Source organism: Sinocyclocheilus anshuiensis, unplaced genomic scaffold (genome assembly GCF_001515605.1).
Source record: "Sinocyclocheilus anshuiensis isolate Anshui unplaced genomic scaffold, SAMN03320099.WGS_v1.1 scaffold392, whole genome shotgun sequence".
In the NCBI taxonomy this organism is placed as follows: Eukaryota; Metazoa; Chordata; class Actinopteri; order Cypriniformes; family Cyprinidae; genus Sinocyclocheilus; species Sinocyclocheilus anshuiensis.
The window spans coordinates 3,775,014-3,794,088 of record NW_015557091.1 but is presented as its reverse complement, the minus strand read 5'-3'; the positions used below and the strand labels follow the sequence as shown (position 1 = coordinate 3,794,088).

At 38.2% G+C, this 19,075-nt stretch overlaps 1 protein-coding gene across 1 annotated transcript in view; it reads left to right on the top strand.

Moving 5' to 3' along the window:
* Positions 1–19,075, top strand: part of LOC107677268 (dihydropyrimidine dehydrogenase [NADP(+)]-like) — a 186,546-nt gene that overhangs the window by 104,158 nt on the left and 63,313 nt on the right. Inside the window, exons 14-15 of the mRNA XM_016472113.1 lie at positions 10,132–10,296; positions 13,702–13,770. Coding sequence (XP_016327599.1) covers positions 10,132–10,296; positions 13,702–13,770 — 234 coding nt within the window. The remainder of the gene's footprint in view (positions 1–10,131; positions 10,297–13,701; positions 13,771–19,075) is intronic.

Here is a 19,075-nt window from a genome sequence, read left to right as displayed (position 1 = left end):
GTATTATTATATTATATTATATTATATTATATATAAATTAAAAAAAGTAAAAAAAAAATATATATATATTTTTTTATATATATAAATTAAAATAAAATGAAAATAAACAGTTACAATTTCTTAAAATCTCAAGGGTAGGCTACTTCAAGTAGATGATGCCATTCATATGAGTTCTGTTGGCAGAAAAGGTTGGAAACCTTTCCCATAGGTTATAATCCTAGTACTATAGACATTTAAGATAACGAATCAAAGCCATTGCCAAGACCCTCAATCCAATAACAATTATGTCCAAGTGAATGTTTATCCCTATAGCTGAGGGTGACAAATATATTGTGTGGTCTAATTTCAGACTTGTTTGTAGGCCTGCGTTGATTTGACGTTCAAAGAGGGAAGCCACGGGCCAGTGCTTGTGACTTCCCTTTGCACCTAGAAAAGTAATTGGTGAAAAGAACTAATGACCAAGCTGACAGACAATATCCCTGTTCATTTATCAAACTGGGTTAATATCCTCCGTTCTGACTTTAATTTATTAAGTCTCTTTCAGGGGAACTGATCTCACACACTTCTCCGGATTGCAATCATGTTCAGCAGCGGCCTACGCAACATTTCTTCAATAGTAGCTTTTAGTTTGCCATTTTAGTTTATATATATATGTGTGTGTGTGTGTGTGTGTGTGTGTGTAGTTGGGCTTTGGATTTATTTGTCTTTTTTTTTTCCTTTGAAAGATATTTTGTCCAAAAGCATGCGATATGAATTCAGTGGGTTTATCGACTGCATGAGATTCAGATAAATTTTTTACAAAACCAACATTCATTTTCCATGATTCAGTGAATGTCATGCTTGCCTCTATTCCAGAATTGTTCCTCTGTCTTATTTTAAGCAGCATGAGGCCTTGAAACTTAAAGAGCTTTTTTTTTTTCTGGAGCTGAATTCTATTCACACGAGTTAGTGGAATGAAAGGCAGTTGTGTGGTATTGTGCCTCTGAGTCCTTTCACTGAAGGAAAGAAAGTTGTCACATGGTTTATCAAGGTTCTGCGAGTGCAGATGTGCCTCTGGGACGTTGTCATGGATTCAAGGTTGCTTTGATTTTAAGTGACAGCCATGGAGAGAGGATTACAGCAGCCGTGGAGATCATTGTCCGAAATCTCAGCAGACATCAATGCGTGTACATTCAACACATACGGAAGAGCTCACCAAACATGCATGTATGCACTTTCAAATAGGGTTGAGGTAGCTGAACGCATTCCTTTGAGTTGACATCTTTGTGTTTAGAATCTAAATTTCTATACTTCCTTTCAATGACAGGACGATTAGTTGATGTTTAAAGGGATAGTTTGTGTAAAAATGAAACGTACTCGCCATCATGTCACTTGTTGTTTCCATAGAACACAGAAGTAGTTTGTTTGAAGAATGTTCAGGCTGCTCTTTCATACAATGAAAGTGGATGGGGACTTGAGCTGTTATGCCTCAATAAAGACCATAAAATAGTTCCATAAACTTGTTCCATAAAATTACTTGTATGCTATTCTTTTTAAGTTTTGTAATGTCTAATGATATTTCTAATGAAATTTACAGTACCATTCTTAATGATTTTGAAAGAAGTCTCTTATGCTCACCAAGGCTGCATTTATTTGATAAAAATACAGTAAAACCAGTAATATTGTGAAATATTATTACAATTTAAAACTATTTTATATAATTAACTTTAATATAATTAATTTTTGTGATCCAAAGCTGAATCTTCAGCATCATTACCCCCGTTTTCGGTGTCACATGATCCTTCAGAAATCATTTGAATATGCTGATTTGGTGCTCAAGAAACATTGATTATTATCAATTTTGAAAACAGTTTTGCAGTTTAATATTTTGTGAAAGCCATGATACATTTTCAAAAGGAACAGCAATCATTTGAAATGTAAATCTTGGAACATTATAAATGTCTTTACTGTCACTTTTGATAAATTTTACGTGTCCTTGCTGAATAAAATTAATATCTTTAAAAAACAAAAACAGGATTTGTTATTTGACATAGAAGGCAAGATGATTTAAATTTCTTAAAGATGACAAAAAATGACTTAAATTTCAGTTTTATAAATTTCAGCCCATGTGTGTGTATGTGTGTGTTTTTCCATGGAAAGAAAATATCCTAAATGTTTTATTTTAGGGTGAACTCTCCCTTTAAGAGGGTCTGATGTCCCATGTTCCTCACATTTACAGGAACAACACGTTTTCCAAACCTGCATAACATTCTTTCTTCTGTGGAACAGAACGAACACAGATATTTTGAAAAAAAAAAAATGTCTGTGTTATTTCAATGTTGTATGGACCCCATTGGCTTTCAAAATATCGTCTTTTGTGTTCCAAATAAGAAACTCATACAGGTTTGGAACAACATGAGGCTGAGTAAATTATATATGAATGTTCATTTGTGGGTGAACTATCCCTCATGAATATGTTGGTACACCAGAACTGCAGCTTTACTCTCTCTGTTTCTCTTACAATGTTTTTCTCTTTTTATAAAAACATTTTTTTCTCTAGTGTTCTGTGTCGTTTGGCCTGGGTTCACAGGAGAAGTGAACCAGCCGTGGTTTGATTTTTCTGTCATGGCTGTTTATAATGATTAATGCCCCGACTTGGGGCCACTCAGTGTAATTATGGCTCTTCAAGATTGTATTATTTTATTTGTCTGCTTTCCATCCTGCAGTGACTCTAAGGGTCCCACAGAAATGAAATACAGGACCAGAGCAAATGTCATCCACAAAAGCATGCTCCTTTTCTGTTTTGGAGTCATTTTTAAAAGATATTTTCTTTGGGAAGTGAAGGGAGGGTTTATGTGAATCTCTTAACTTCCCCATAGAATCTTTTTTTTTTTAAATTTGTTGTACTGAATAGCAATTATCCATCATGTTTCTAACACATCTGTACATCATAACAAGTAATATAATATGCACATCCTGTAGTCATTTTGCAGTGTGATGTTCATTGTTATTCTTTATGTTTGTGTGAGTGTGGTTCTTGCATACTATAGTTATACAAATGCAGTGAGAGGAGACTAATCTCGCAGATCAATTCTGGTGATGCAGGCTGTCTGGAAAGCAGGTACGATTCATGCAGAATGCTGAGCGTTTCACCCAAATGAGTCTATAATGCATTTAACAAGCAAGACTGATGGTGTAATTTGCATTAGAGTAAGGCTTTGTGTTTTGTGTCAAAGGAAGGCTGACACAGCTAGTGCAGGTGTTTTATGTTAAATACATATGCTTAATGATCTAGCTCCTATTATTGAGACAATACAGTGAGACCACAATGAAAATCTGGCTTTCAAAGTCTTAATGCAAACCTGGAAATAAAGTTTTTAGATTTTTTTTCTTTTTTTCAAATTCTAAAAATACAAAACAAAGAAATATTTCTTGTAATTCTGTCCTATTCCCTAATCAGAGTTCAAATAAACAATTTTTTTTAAACAAAAGAAGAAATTGTAATGAAATATTTTATAATTGAAAAAAATTCTAAAATTTAAAAGAAAGGGAAAAAAAGCAAAATAGAAGCATTTTCTGAGTGGTCTTGTACATTTCCCCCCCTTTTTTTCCCAGTATGAATTTTTCATTATGTCTTATATTTATGTATTAAACAGAAGCAGCAACTACAGAAAAGCTTTGACCTCGCTCTCTCTGATTGAACTTTTTTTTTTCCTGATTGCACCATTATATGTCTTGTCTGCTCGTTCTTACAATCCAAACTGACGGTAAGAAACTGCGTGCATTTTCCCTGCAGTTTTGATCTTCTGAAATAAGACAATTACTGCGGGATGCTGGATCTGAATAGCAAGGCATTTGATATGGTATTAGTTCAAGCCTGTGGTTTAATGTGCGGGATTATCGGCCATTGAGCAGTATATTCCGCACTTGATCTCCCCTGCGTGTCTAGAGAGGGGGAGAGCAAGAGATAGATGGGAAACAGCAGCGCGCATCTTCCTCGGGATAATGAAACGTGTAAAGAGAAACAGATATTCCGTTGCTGCGTTTCAAAGGTGGTTTGTAAAAACATGCTAAAATATGCAGATGATCGCAGTGAACGTCAGTGCAGTAGTGAATTATGATGGTATGATCATACTTCCAGACTCCATTGCTTGTACGCAGTCTGTTCATGTGGCAGTGTGAGGTCAGAGTACAGTATATTCTCATTAGTATGTGAAAGCATGTGGACGCGGGTTGTGATGTTAGCACGAGTGTGTGAGCGCGGCGGAGGCGTAGTCTGCATTTTGATTAGTAGTTCTTGCATGTGTCCGCTTCTGAAAGCGTGTTTGTTGTACAGGAGGATTAGGGGCCTGTTGTGCTGTGATAAAACATTGTTAGCTCAAAAACACACATGAAATGGTGAGCGACACAGAGCCTCTGTAGGGAAAAAAAAGAAAAATGGTCCTTCCTGCATTTCCTCACAGGTCACAGTCTGCGAATGGTCAATATGGGACCCCAAGTAGACAGAGTCCTTATAAAAACCAGTATACAGCCAGAGGGTGTCCAGCCACGTACAGTGGGGTCCAAAAGTCTGAGAGCACCAGTGAAAATGCTTGCATGATTAACATACAAACCTGCATGACTTGCTTCAGTAGAACAAAAAAGGTGGATGTTTGTACATTTTTTCCTAGCCACTCCTTTTAATACAATGGAAATAATCGAAAGCACTATAAAAGCATGATAAAAAGATCAATCTAGAGCTTTTCAGTGAATCAGTTTGTCCAGTTCACAAACCAGTCTGAATGATTCATTTAATAATTGGACCGATTTGTTCCTTTCGAGTCAGATTTTTTCAATGATTCAGTTGATCAAATTCACAAAACCGGTCTGAATTAGATGTGTACTAATCAAACTGATTCCGATTTTTTTTGGAGTGAGATCTTTTCAGTTAATCGGTTGATCCAGTTTTCAAAAACAGTCTGAATTATTTGTTCACTAAATGGACTGTTTTGTTTCTTTCAGATCAGATTCTTTGAATGAATCATTTGATCCAGTTAACAAAACCACTCTGAATGATTTGTTTAATAATTGGACTGATTTGTATCTTTTGAGGGAGGAATTTTCAAAGAATCAGTTGATCCAGTTAATAAAACAGTTGATATGTTTGCTAATCAAGCTGATTTGTTTCTTTTGAGTCGGATATTTTGAATAATTGATCCAGTTCACAAACCCAGTCTGAAAAATTTGTTTACTAACTTTGGTTCTTTTCATTCAGATCTTTTCAGTTGATCCAGTTTACAAAACAGGTGTGAATGATACTGTATACTAATCGGACTGATTCAAATCTGATCTTTTGAATAAATCAATTGATCCAGTTTACAAAACCGATCTGAATGATTCATGAATGAAAGTGGTCCATATTTATGACACTTATGATGATTTTCAGTCCTTTTTGGAGCTTGAAAGCCAGTCTCCATTCATTCATTGTAATTGCTTGCAAAAGCCTAATTAGTAGAATTCTAATTCAAGAAATAAAATTGGAAAAAAAGAGAAGAAATCTCAGATTTATAATGTGTTCTCAGACATTTGGACCCCAGTGTAGGTTGAAACAGAAACCCATATGATATGTCCATCCCAGGCAGGTTTTATCCCATTTTCTGCTGGCTGGTGGCAGTCATGCATATTAACACTCTGGTCTGTGTAGGGGAATGATTTTACATCTTATGTCCATCGGCGCTCATCTTTGGGAATCCAGTTTGCATGGAGATGCATGCTGGGAAGGAGAGAATGGGAAAGGGAGCGTGTATGCGTGCATGTCTTATCTCCCGTCGCTGTGTGCGGCACCTGTTTCAGCATGCCAGACCTCTGTCTTTGGTAATTTTCATGGTTTCTAGTTGCTTAATATTAAATGTCTTGTTCCACCCTCGCCTGATAATCCAAAGCGCCAGCAGCCAAATGTTCGTCACGGCTTCATTAAATATAGACTTACAGATTGGCCTGGAGCTCATGGGATGGTTGTCTGAATTCCCAACAGAGTCTTCACTGGAGGGCCTCAACACTTTCATTAAAGAAGAGGTAACGTCTTCATCTTTAACCACAAGCCATGTATGAAAATGTCACTCATCAGCCAGAACTCAAAACACTGAATCGCAGAACCAGACACCTGAATGTTTGAATGTATCTGAAGCAAACATCTGCTAACAGATTGGAACTGTCGATCTGTGTTCCGAACAGAACCTCATCTTATCAGTAGCTATGTTTCCATCCAAAGATGCGAATTTAACGCATGCGCAAAACTGGAATATCACATAAAACATTTGTGAATACAGCACCGTTTCCATCCAACGAGTCAAAGAGAACAAAATCGTCACTTCCTGATAAACTGGCACTAAATATCTCTAAGAAAACTAGGAGAAGCCACTGAATATAATCATTTTCATATGTAATAAATTACTTGCGCTTCAGAGAGAGCAGACGTAACACAGTAAATGCGATCATTGCTTTTGGAGGTGGATGCCTGCTGTTTGGCAACGCAGTCATGTAAGACAGTAATTATACAGAAATACTTTGATGACAGACTTTCCTCAGGCATTTCAGAACGACATACATAACATACATACATACATAAAACAACATAGGTGACCCTGGACCACAAAACCGAGTCTTAAGTCGCACAGGTATATTTTTAGCAATAGCCAAAAAAAACATTGTATGTCGATTTTTCTTTTATGCCAAAAATCATTAGGATATTAAGTAAAGATCATGTTCCATGAAGATATTTTGTAAATTTCCTACCGTAAATATATCAAAACTTAATTTTTGATTTGTAATATGCATTGCTAAGAACTTCATTTGGACAACTTTAAAGGCGAATTTCTCAGTATTTTGATTTTTTGCACCCTCAGATTCCAGATTTTAAAATAGTTGTATCTCAGCCAAATATGGTCCGATCCTAATAAACCATACACCAATGGAAAACTTATTTATTCAGCTTTCAGATGATGTATAAATCTCAATTTCGAATTGAGACAATTTGAAAATTGTCACTTAAGACTGGTTTTGTGGTCCAGGGTCACATATAGATGCTGTGAACGAGATCGGTCCGCTGGCTTTGCTCAGGCATTTCAGAACGACCAAAACAACATATAGATGCTGTGAATGAGATCGGTCCACTGCTAGTCAAGTTATCCCGTCTCATGGCGCAAAGTCACATGACTTTTTCAATGCGCATGGAGGAATTTATTCGGTAAATGTGTTTCCATCATAGTTTATGCGCATTTTTTCTTATCGGATAAAAAGTTTTTTTTTATGCGCATTTTTAGAATTTATGCGCATCTTGGCATTTCCATCTAGCGTTTTTTTATGTGATAATCCAAAATGTGCATAAAAATAGGTGGATGGAAACATAGCTAATGATGCACTGAAATCAGAGATTTAAGTGTTGTGGCTTTTAGTCCATGTATGCTTGTTAGCTTTGAAGTTGTCTGTATGTGTACTCTAAACCTAAAATAAAAATAAATAAATAATAATAATTATTATAATAATAATAATTGTATTATTATGAAAATGTATATGATGTATATAATGAAACTGATTAAATGTTTATTTATTGTGTATTTTTGTAAAAGTAAATAAATATTTTGTTTTAGTTCATGTTTGTATGCTTGCTTTATTTATTTATGTATTTATTTTGTTAACCCACCTAGATTAGTAAAGTGATCAAAGTAAATTATTATTATTACATTTTATTTTAATTAATTTTATTATTTTATTTTATTTTTAGATAAACTCACTGTCATGAAGCTAGAGTGTTGTGTGTAGTTACCAGGGCATTGATATCTGGTTGCTAAGGGCTTACAAGTGTTTTTAGTGCATTTCTAGATGGTTACTAGTGAACTAGAGCGTTGCTTGCCATAGCCTCTATATATTCTTATCTCTAGATAAGGCTCATATCTCTATTGCAATATGACTTTGGTATTTTGTTTTGTTTTTTCCTGTTTTGTTGTCCACCAGGTGAAAATTGGAAGTCTGTTCACACCTCTTAACAAGATGTGAGGTGTCATTCGTGTCCACATCACAAGCTACATGTTTAAAGTTGGAAATGTGTTACAATCCCTAAGCATAAGTATGGGCAATAACAATAATGATTTAATTACTTGCAAGCAAGAAATATATAAACTTTTGTAAAAATGAATTAAAATGAATTAGAAGTCCGTAATGAATAATACAAAAACAAACCACACATTTGGAGCCTCACTTCTAAATCAAATTTATGCTAATTATATCATATTTTCAATGAAAGTTTCTTGTCTCCGTGGCTTGAAAAGTGCTCAAATGTTGTAAAATGAAATTTGCGTGCCATAGTTGTAATTGTTCTGTAACGGCGTAGGTTCTAATTAGGATATGCAAATCGTCCTCTCACACTGTTAAATTATGATGGGTGGTTTATCAGAGTTCAAAGGATTAAGCTGTCACTCCCTTTTGTTTGTTCTGTTAAGTTTATCGGTTCAGTTTTCACAGCAAGAGAAGACGAAACGCAAAATGTAATTTCTTAACCCTTTAGCCTCTTAGCGCCGCGGTCTTTGACACATTGGATTAAAACGAGTCCCTCTTTGTCTTTAAATAATGATGCTTGCTAAGGATTAGAACAAACCCCTAACCTTCAATATTAAACGTCAGTGCATATCTGGTCCCACACCGTTTGTGCTACAGACATGAATGATACCTCAAATCATGCAGGGTCCTGAGACGTATCCAGAGACCAGAATATCATTAACTCTCAGAAAACCATACACTCTTCAAAATAAAGCTTCTTTATTGGCATATATAGTCTCATGAAGAACCTTTAACATGGAACACTTTTAAAAGTAAAGGTTCTAAAAAGGTGTTTTCACTGTGATTCAATAGAAGAACCATTTTAGGTTCCTCAAAGAACCTTCCAGTGAACAGTTATTAAAAAAAACATTTTCTACAACATTTTAATAATCCAAAGAACCTTTTGTGGAATGGAAAGGTTGTATGGATGTTAAATGTTCTTCATGGAACCATCAATGCCAAATTGGCATTGCCAATAAAGAACCTTTATTTTTAGGAAAGAATATTTTCACTGAATAAAAGGTTCTCTATAGTGGAAAAAGGTTCTTTAGATTTTTTTTTTATGTTCTTTACAAAAACTGCTCACTGAAAGGTTCTTTGGGGAACCAAAAATGGTTCTTTGTCATCGCTGCAAAAACATGTAAATATAAACTCAGTTTGTCATTTGCACATATGTTTGAAATATGACACAACAAATTTCTTGGCCCGACCCCAGAAGATGCATCTACATTGGTGAGAGCATCAGTTCATTGGCTTGGTGGAACCTCATATCAAGAGCCAAAGCCATTAGCCAATAGCGGTTCACTGGATGCCACGATCCTCCCGACTCTGCCATTTTCATTAGCTTGGCTTCTAATTTACCGCGTGAACTGATTACTGTCCGGCCACGATGACCTGTACTGCAGTCAGTGATGAATAGTACATCCAATCAGTGATGAATAGTATAGCAGTTTGGCACGGAATCCTTTGGGACTCTACTGCCAAAAGATGAATTTTCAACCACAGCTTAATGTAGTACAGAGAACATCTATCAAGGCTCGTGGGCATGCTGGCACTTTTGAGAAAAGACAAGCCTCTGCTACATGTAAAAAATGTAGTTTGGGAAAGTGTGAGAAAGGGAAGATATTAGTGCGAACTGATGGATGATTGACTTTATTTTGTAATGTAAAAACCCTTTTTTTGTGGTTCAAGTAGACTTCATTTTCCCTACTGCACGGCACAATTTCAAACATGTATGATTAAATATGAATTTAGCTCCACTTCAAAGCCCTCTGGGAGAGGGAAGGAGAAATAACGCTATTGAATTTGTGTCATGAATTTCTGTAGAATATGGTCGTAATTGTCTTCTTTATGTTGTTCTACACAGAAATTATAGCCGTGGAGCATATTTTATAGCAGTGGAGTCTGTTGGGATAGTCGAATTTGTAGGTCTGGCTCCATGGTGTAGGTCTTTTCCCCTAGTGCGCTAATTATTAGTTGCTAATGGAGGTGGCTCGAGGTCATGTACCTATGACCTTTTTGATCTAAATGCTAACTGCTTAAGTCCAAACATTTTCTCTCTTTTTTTCCTTCATGCAGGATTTGGTCACCAATGTGTCTCCGCGTATTGTGCGTGGAACCACTTCCGGACCGCTGTTTGGTCCCGGGCAGGGCTCCTTCCTGAACATTGAGCTGATCAGTGAGAAGACGGCTGCCTACTGGTGCCAGAGTGTGACGGAACTCAAAGCCGACTTTCCTGACAATGTAAGTTGGACACAAGCACAGATCACATGACTTGAACGAACACGAAAAGGAACATTGTATTGAGAAAATGGACCAGTGAGATTCACAGCGGGGCTACCTAGCATGACACGTCAAAAATAGAATGCACAAGTCCGTCAAAATGTCATGATGTGTCACAGTGTTGACAGTCCCAGCTAGTTAGAGATGTGATTTTTATGGATCTGTTGCTAGTTGGACAAGTATAGAATAAGAATATTCAGCTTAATTTAGAGTATTTAACCAGAGCAGCTGCTGTTTTATTTCTGCATTACTGAACATAGATATGCTCATGACATGAACATGTTGAGAAGAGAAAATTGTTATTTCTAATTTAGCTATTTTCAATTTTTCCTCAGTGGTTTGGCTCTCAAGTCATAAAATTTGAATATGATTTCAATATTCATTTCTCATTGTTCCATTTATTATTCATAGTAATGTGATCCTCATGTTTGTTAATGAAATCCAAATATTTATGATGTGAGCTAGCTCCATCCATAAGTACATTTTTTTTTATTCAGCCGTCGTATCGGTACAGCATGAGCGGCATATGCTTGCTGAAATTACCAAATGACAACTCATTTGTTCACTTCTAAGATTCTTGTATCTGGGTTTCTTTTTGTGCTCAAGAAATATCAAAGGATTAATTGATTTCTGCAGGACATTCTGACGGCAATCATGGGCAGCACTAATGGAAGTGATGCCCAGCATTCACTGGGGCGGCGTTTGTACTGAGGATGAAAGCAGCAGAGATGTATCGCTTCTTTCTGAAACAAGGTGAAGAGAGTGTAGAGAGAGAAAAAGAGAGAAGCTCCTTTTAAGGGCCCCGACTGAGCTGAGATATGCTTTGCTGCCGTAGACACCCTAAGAAATTGCTTGACGAGTGTATTTCTTGTTAAAACAGTAATATTTGTATGCCATGAGTGTAGGTTTTTGCTATGTTTTCCTAGAAAAGAAAGACTGCACAATTTTTTATATCTACTTATGCTAATTGAATCTTAAGCATATTTAACTGTATATACACGTGAAGATATTCAGTCTTTATTTTCTAAAAAAAAAAAAATATATATATATATATATAATTTTTTCTTATATATTTTCTTATATGTTTTTGTAAAAAAAAATTTGACAAACTGCAACAACATTTTCCATATCAGAGACTGTAGATAGATAATAGATGGTTTGCTATTGATTATATTTATTCATGAGGTCAATTTCCAAATATGAACGTTATTATCAGAATAAAAAAGAAAAAAGAAAAAAACTGGCACACAACTGACTTAAAAATGTGATTGAATTTCAGACCACGTACACATACCACATACATGGATCAGGCTGGTGAAAATCGTACTTCATGCAATTTGTTCATGTTTTTCATGGACACCAGAATTTTCTGTAGAATGCCTAAAATAAAAAATAAAAAAAACCTACAATTTTGAGTTCAAATTTGTCTTTTAAGCTTCCATCGAACAAAAGATGGAACGCATGTTTTTGTGTGTGTTTTTTATGTTCATTTTAGTACCTATTGTCACATCAACGAATGCTTTAGAAAACTCTGAGTGTATTGTTAGCGTGATTATTTGTCAGTTAAATTTGTCAGTGTGAGAGGTAGAAGTCTGGCTGGCGAATTTTTAGGTTGCTTTGTTGCATTCATAGCTAACAATCCCTCACATGTACACCCACTGCGCTAAAATGTTCTCTTTACCGTTCCTGTAACAGAAACCTCAGCAGGATGCTGCTCTGGCTGTTGTGACTCTGAACTGGACAAATTGTGGTTTGCCGTTATCAGCGCTTCCATTTTTTCCCATTATTAGGAAATGGTCACAGCACTGCGTTAGAGAATCGGCAGGAATCATAGCTCCACGTGTTCTCTTATGGCCTCCAGGTAACTAATCTCCATGGAGACACATTGTTAGAGTGTAAGGTGGGTTCGGAGGCCCTCACCCGGAGGGAGGTTATTGAGCTTATAACCAGGTAATCCCCGATCTTCCTCAAACCCCGCAGCCTCGGCACCGGTTAATGTGACGCTCCAGCAGGGGAGCTCAGGCTGGATTGGTGTTAATAAACTTAAAACTAGATCCCTCTTCAGCTTCTCAAGGGCTGTTCTGCAATAACGTGACGTTAAAGCGAGCAAAGGTCAAGACCAAATCAAAACAGAATACTCGCGTTGCGTATAATACCCGAAATGAAGCCTGCGGCATTGATCTCTTCGTCTACTTTAGGAACCCCGCTGTTGCTCTCCGATGGCCTGAGGTTTATGGTAATATTACCAAACGCTATTTCAGGGTGTATCAAATATCACTTATATGTCAGTGTTGTACTGTAAATCTCGGCGGTAAATGTCAGAGTGCTTAACTTTATTTGCCCCCTAAAACTTGGCAATATTTTCTGCTCTCGTGTAGGTGGGCTAAGCTTAGCGTCTAACTGCCTGCTGCTTTTGGGAAAGTGTAATGCCCAAGAGATTTATATCTAGCGGAAATTTGTCTCGGGGGGACAACACAGCCTCCAAGTTTAATATCCTCCCATGAAATCAGTTTTCTCCGAGTCTCCCTGGACTCCTGTTATCCTGTTGTTAGCACCAATCTTCACCGTCCCCCGTGCCGCCCACCTCCACCTCATCAGCAGCGAGTGTAAGTCATGGACATCTGATGAGACGAGTTTAGATGTAATCGCGTTGTTGGACCAAGGAACACAAGGTAGGCTGGCCTTCATTGCAGGGTTTTTCTCCACATCTCTGCAGCTATTAGGCACATAATGGAGTGCGGCCACATATGTGGTTAACACGGTTAGATTTTTCCTGGAGAAATATCACGATGAGGGACACAGTGTGCTGAAATTTTGACCTGGTCGCTACTCTTTCCACTAGCAAGTGTGGGCAGAAAGTCCATCTCTGGACAATTGGTGCTATGGTACGCTCTGTACAGTTTCAAAAGCTTTTTATGTCCGTGATTACTGAAAACCAAGAGTTGTTTTTGAGAAGCAGACCTTCCGTAACCTGTTTTATGACTGGCTTATTGTATGTCCAAAGGGAAAAAACAACAACAAACGGTGCAGGCTAATCCAGCAAATGCTCTTATCTAACACCCTGCTCTGGGGCTTGATACTGTTTTAATAAAGGCAGCGCAACAGTGGATTTGTCCTGGTCTTGTGAATTATAAATATTGATTTTGTGACTTTGAGGGTTGAGAAGAAGGCGGCAGCTGCTTTTTAAAGACAAGATAATGGCCTTCAGATCCATTTTATAATGTGCTGAAATGGGACCTTGATGGGGAATTTTTTTGTACACAATGAAACGGGCCTCTGTTAAAGGCCACAAGGTGAGACAAAGAAAACCTGTTGTTGAATTCTGTCCATGCTGAAATCTCTCTCTTATTCTTCTCTCCCCCATAGATTGTCATATCCAGCATAATGTGCAGCTACAACAAAGCTGATTGGACCGAGCTTGCCAAAATGGCAGAGGTGAGTCTTTGTTATGCTAATTTGTGAACACACACAGTTGTGAAATAATAACCTCTTCCCTTAGGGATAATTTGGCTCTTTTGATAACACTGCATGTGTACCCAAGCCATCACATACTGTCCTGTACCAAACTGCAAAACCAACATTTACTGTTATCCAAAAAAAAAAGCCCTTTATTGAATCATTGGCAGCTAATCCTGGATCTAAAGTAGGCAACATTTACGGGAAATGCTCTTCGGAAGCAGCTAATCTGATGTTGCCAAGAAGCTGAGAGGGATGAGACAGAGGATGCCAAGGAGTGAGCCACTGATGGTTGGATGAGATGGGAGGAGAGGGGGAAGGAAGGCTGGAAGAGAGAAAATGAGAGAACTTCCCAGACCAGACATCATCAGGCCGGTCCATCTGTGAGAATGGAGCTGTCCAGATCCCAGGATGTTGCAGTGAAACTAAACCACATCAGCCCCAAAATGTTTTTAACTGCAGATGGCCTCAACCCCCAAAAAAGCCATCGACTGCAATCGCCAACAACCATGAAACATGATTAACCCTGAAACACAATCTACAATCAACAGCTTCAACTCCAAAAAGGAGTCAATCTCGGTATCAACTGTAAACAGCCTCAACTGATATCAACCTAAAAACGTCATCAATTCCAAAATGCTATCAACTGCAGAAGGTCTGAACCCCAAAAAGGCATCAACTTAAACTGGCTTCAACCCCAAAACAGCATTGACTTCAAAAGGCCTCACCTCCAAAAAGGCATCAACCCCAAGATCAGCTTCAAACAACATCAACCTCGATCTGCAGATGGAGTTCTTGGAGTTGAGGCTTCAATTGGCATAAACTCCAAAACAGCATAAAGCCCAAGCACCATAAACCCCAAAATGCTATCAGACAGCTTCAACTCCAACTCCTCCATTCAGAATTAAATTGAGAATGCCTATTCAATTCCAAATCAGTTTCCGAATTTGAACTCGATTTGAATTGTGGTAGCACAATTTGAATTCAAATTCACACTCATAAATTGGAAGGGAGCCATTTCTTTGGTTCTTAATTGTGCATAACCCTGACTATACGCACACACACAAACATTTTCTGCAGAAGTGAAGCACTCACATATGTCTACACACCACTTTGGAGTTATAAACACAGGCCTTGATACTTCAAGTGGAAATAGAGGGAGACAGTGGAGTGACCCCGGGATTAATCATAGTTGACTTGCAGATCTCAGGCGCTTAATTGTGCAAAGAAAATGGCTGAAAGTAAACAGTCCGCATGTCAATGTGTTAATTCTGCTATCGATTACATCGACGCGTCACCCTATCCTCTCTCTCACCTCATTAAACCGGCCTGTCAAACCCACCCAAAACCTCTTTTACTAACGGCAAAGATGGACATCTGGTATTTCCTGCCTCCCCACCCCCCTCCATATCACTGTCATTATGTATTCGCCTGACATCCCCCGTCACTGGAGCCCAGGTACATTTTGCATATTGTGTATTCATAAGGCAAGCCGATGATGTAAAGTACGGTGAGAACATCGCTTCAGGGTACGGCTGCTGTGTCACACCACACTTCACTCCGCGCTTTAAGCTTGAAAAAAATCCCCAACAAAACGAGCACAGGACTGATTTGAAGGTCTTGCTCTTTTACCTATACTGGATGAAAGTGAAAGCATTGATCTGTTGTCAGAGATGAAACGAGAAAAGGATGAGCGGGAGATATGGATGATTGGGGTGAAGCGGTGAAAGACCGTTTGTCTTTGGACCACGTCTGGCGCCGTGGGTTTTAGTGGTCTGCGAACTCCTCTGTGGTCTGAATGCCTCATCTTCCTCGCGTCTGCTGTTTAGCTACCTGTGCCAGCAAATATGAAATAAAGGCTCAGTTGCCATGGCAACTCCGTTTTCAAAGAGAATCAACCATTCATTCCCACTTTGAAATCTAAGGGAACACTTAACACTGTTCCTCGCCTAAGGATACTACTTCAAAAAATTTTTTTTCATGCTTTCTTTCCCTCCCTTGCATGCCTCTCTCTCTCTCTCTCTCTCTCTGTCTGTCTGTCTCTCTATAACATCCAGACTTTCTCTCTCTTCCCCTCACAGAAGTGTCAGTCTGAAGTAAACCATTCTACTTGCAGCCGCCACCTCTCCTCAGCTACTTTCCCCTCCATAAAATCACTGCCTTTGAGAGAAATATTACATCATAACGATGTGCCTGAGGCTATAATTCATAAATGTCAAAGTCTCTCCATGAGCTGTTCCTATTTTATCCAATTGAAAGTTGGCAGAAGAAAAAGGAACAGTGGATTGCAGATAAATGGCTAAAAGCAGGCCCAATAATAAGTGCGCAATGTGCGGTTGTTCGTGAGTGGCATAGCTACAGAATCTGTGAATACGTGAATTTAAACTAATAAAAGCCTCATTGCTGTCACTCAAAAGCCAGTTTCCCAGGCTGCACTGCTGCATGTGTCTCTCGGTCAAAATTTGAGGGTGGTATAAATGAATAAACTGTTGATAAGAGCAGTATCTATTTATTTAACTGTCTATCTATCCATCTATCCGTCCGTCTGTCTGTCTTGTCTGTCTATCCGTTCATCCAGGCAGTATCTATCTATCTATCTATCTATCTATCTGTCTGTCTGTCTGTCTGTCTGTCTGTCTGACTGTGTTGTTCTTACTGTAAGGTTTATAAACCTTCGAATTTCAAGGTTTTTTTTCTCTTTTCTTTCAGAAAGCTTTCAAATGAGGCTTTTTTCATGCCAACATTCAAAGTTTGTCTGGGCAATTTCCAAGTTGTAATTACAGAATATGTCTTTGTTGTCATTTTAATTTCAATTAGTTTTATTCCATAAACACATTCACAATTCGGTTCTAAATGGTGCACAACCCTGCTCTTCGGAGACTGTTTCTGTACAATTTCAGCTTGCTAGCTAGCTTCCTCCACATTTTTTTTTTGTTTTTTATAGTGCCTAGCGGTGTAACAGAGAGATATTTGATTTCTCAGGACACCTATTTCAGTGATATCTGTCAGATAGGAGGGACATTTTATGCGTGGTGTCCCCAAAAAGTTGCTTATTGTGCTTTTAGCCGGGTGTTATTCCATGACGACATCCTATGAAAGACCAGCCAGAGCAGATTCAACCGATCCTGGTCTTGTGGCTGTAAATAAATATTCTATGCTAGTCAGTTTGCTTAGGTTGGTAGTGAGTGAGTTTAGTAAGACTACACTGTACGTCTATAATGTTTGTCTTTTGTTGTCGTTCCTCTCACTTTTTGAGTGCATATTTTTTCCCCAGACACTTTTCTACTTTTCCACTTCTCCTCCTCTCTAATGCCCCCTGAGATCAAACTAGCTGTACTGATCCAGGGAGTATGACAGCGATAGGTAATGTTGTCCTTATCAGCTTTAGAGTTGATCATCCTTGTCAAAGGCAGTGTCAGGTTTGATCCAGATCTTCTCTTTTGTGGAGCATGCCCTTAAACTTTTTACAAAAAAAGTACTGCCTTAAAATACTCATAAAGCTTCTGATTACCATTAAAGTGATAGAACCAAATGCAACAGATTCTGAATAAAATTCCTCAAATGCTCCATCCTTACATTTTGTTGTGCTCTCTTTTGAACACTGCAGTAACCGCATAGCAATGCCCCGGCAACCATCCAGACACCCCAGCGTTGGCTGTGACTTTTCTTCCTCGTTATGAATGCAAAGGCTTTATTTCTCTATAGACAGACACTTGTATTTCACAATTCATACAGCTAGAAAAGAGAGATCTCTTTGCCCCAACAAATGGCTCTTGACTGTTTTGTTGTTGTTGTTTTTGCTTCCTTTGGCTTATTTTACATCTATCCCTTCACTCTCAGTACTAAGCCCGCAATATCAAACAGTCGTCTTGCTGGTCTCTCTCTCTGAAAGCAGCTTACCGTGATGAGCGATGATAGCACTTAATTCACTGTGTGCGTGTCGCCTCTTTTGTTGGACGGGAGGGCGAAAATGAAAGCCTGCCCCCTCGTCCTCCTCCTCTTTCTATAAAGGGCTTAAAAGAAACTGGGTGAAATTAAACATTATTGATAATTGGCTTTTGGATCACGGCACATTGTATCCATTTTGTACCTGTATTTGGTCCTAATTGACCATGAAATCTGGGGCCTAATCCTGTAAGAGCGGCAGGTTTGTCCCGTTCCCCCGACTGACAGTGATAAATAGCATTAGCCCACCTCATGGTCCTCTGCACTTTATAAGGCTAAAATGCTTATTATTCTTTTCCCCCTTTAATGGCTGTCAGTCTGCGGAAAATCATAAATCTACAGATGGAGTCACTGTGGCAGGTTTGTAGAGCTTTTTGTAATTGTTTAAATCCCCCATGTGATGTGGTTTAAAGCCCCCGTGGATCTGTAATTGCCTGTCAAACCCCACCCCACCCCGGTCTGCGTGCCGCCCGCCTGCTTGCTCGTCTCTCGTTCATCCGTGTGGAACACTTATCACTGCTCTCATGTATTTTAGAGCCGATGTCTCAGCGTTGATTTGCTTCGCTCATTGTTTGCATCTGCTTGAGTCTGATAAACAATAAAATTGTTTGTTTTTTTGTTATATTCTTTATTAGCTTGTGCGTGTGTGTCTTTTGTGTTTCATTTTGCTGTTGCATGGTGAATAGACTTAGATTGCATGGAAAGATTATTTGAAAGTACAATGCAGAAAGACTGTATGTGAATAGCTGTGCTCTGCACATGTAAAAATAAAATAAAAGTTACTTAAAAGTACAGCATTCTTTGCTGAACCTAGGGCTGCTCGATTATGGCAAAAATCATAATCACGATTATTTTGGTCAATATTGTAATCACGATTATTTAACACAATTATGAGGGGGCCAAATGACCAAAACTTTATATGAGTGATCTATTTAAAGAGTGATACATATCAAATATATATTTCCTGTAAATAAGGTTGCTATGACATCTACATTGTAGAGACCAGCGCAATTTCAAACAAACAAACAAAAAGTCTTTAATTATTGAAAATAATTAAAGTGTCAGTAATAAAAAAAGCAAAGGACAAGTACAATAGAATAAAAAGATACAAATGAAACAAACTGTGCTTTAATGTTTTTTATGCACGTCTCAAGCAGTTTACAGCCTACTACTGTTATATTTGGGGGCTGAAGGAAACAGGCTGAGTTGTGGGTCTGAAGGAAACAGGTCTTAGTAAAAAGAATAAGTGAACAAAGAACGTCTCGGTTACGTATGGTAACCCTCATTCCCTGAAGGAGGGAACGGAGACGTCACGTCGGATGACCGACGAATTGGGATC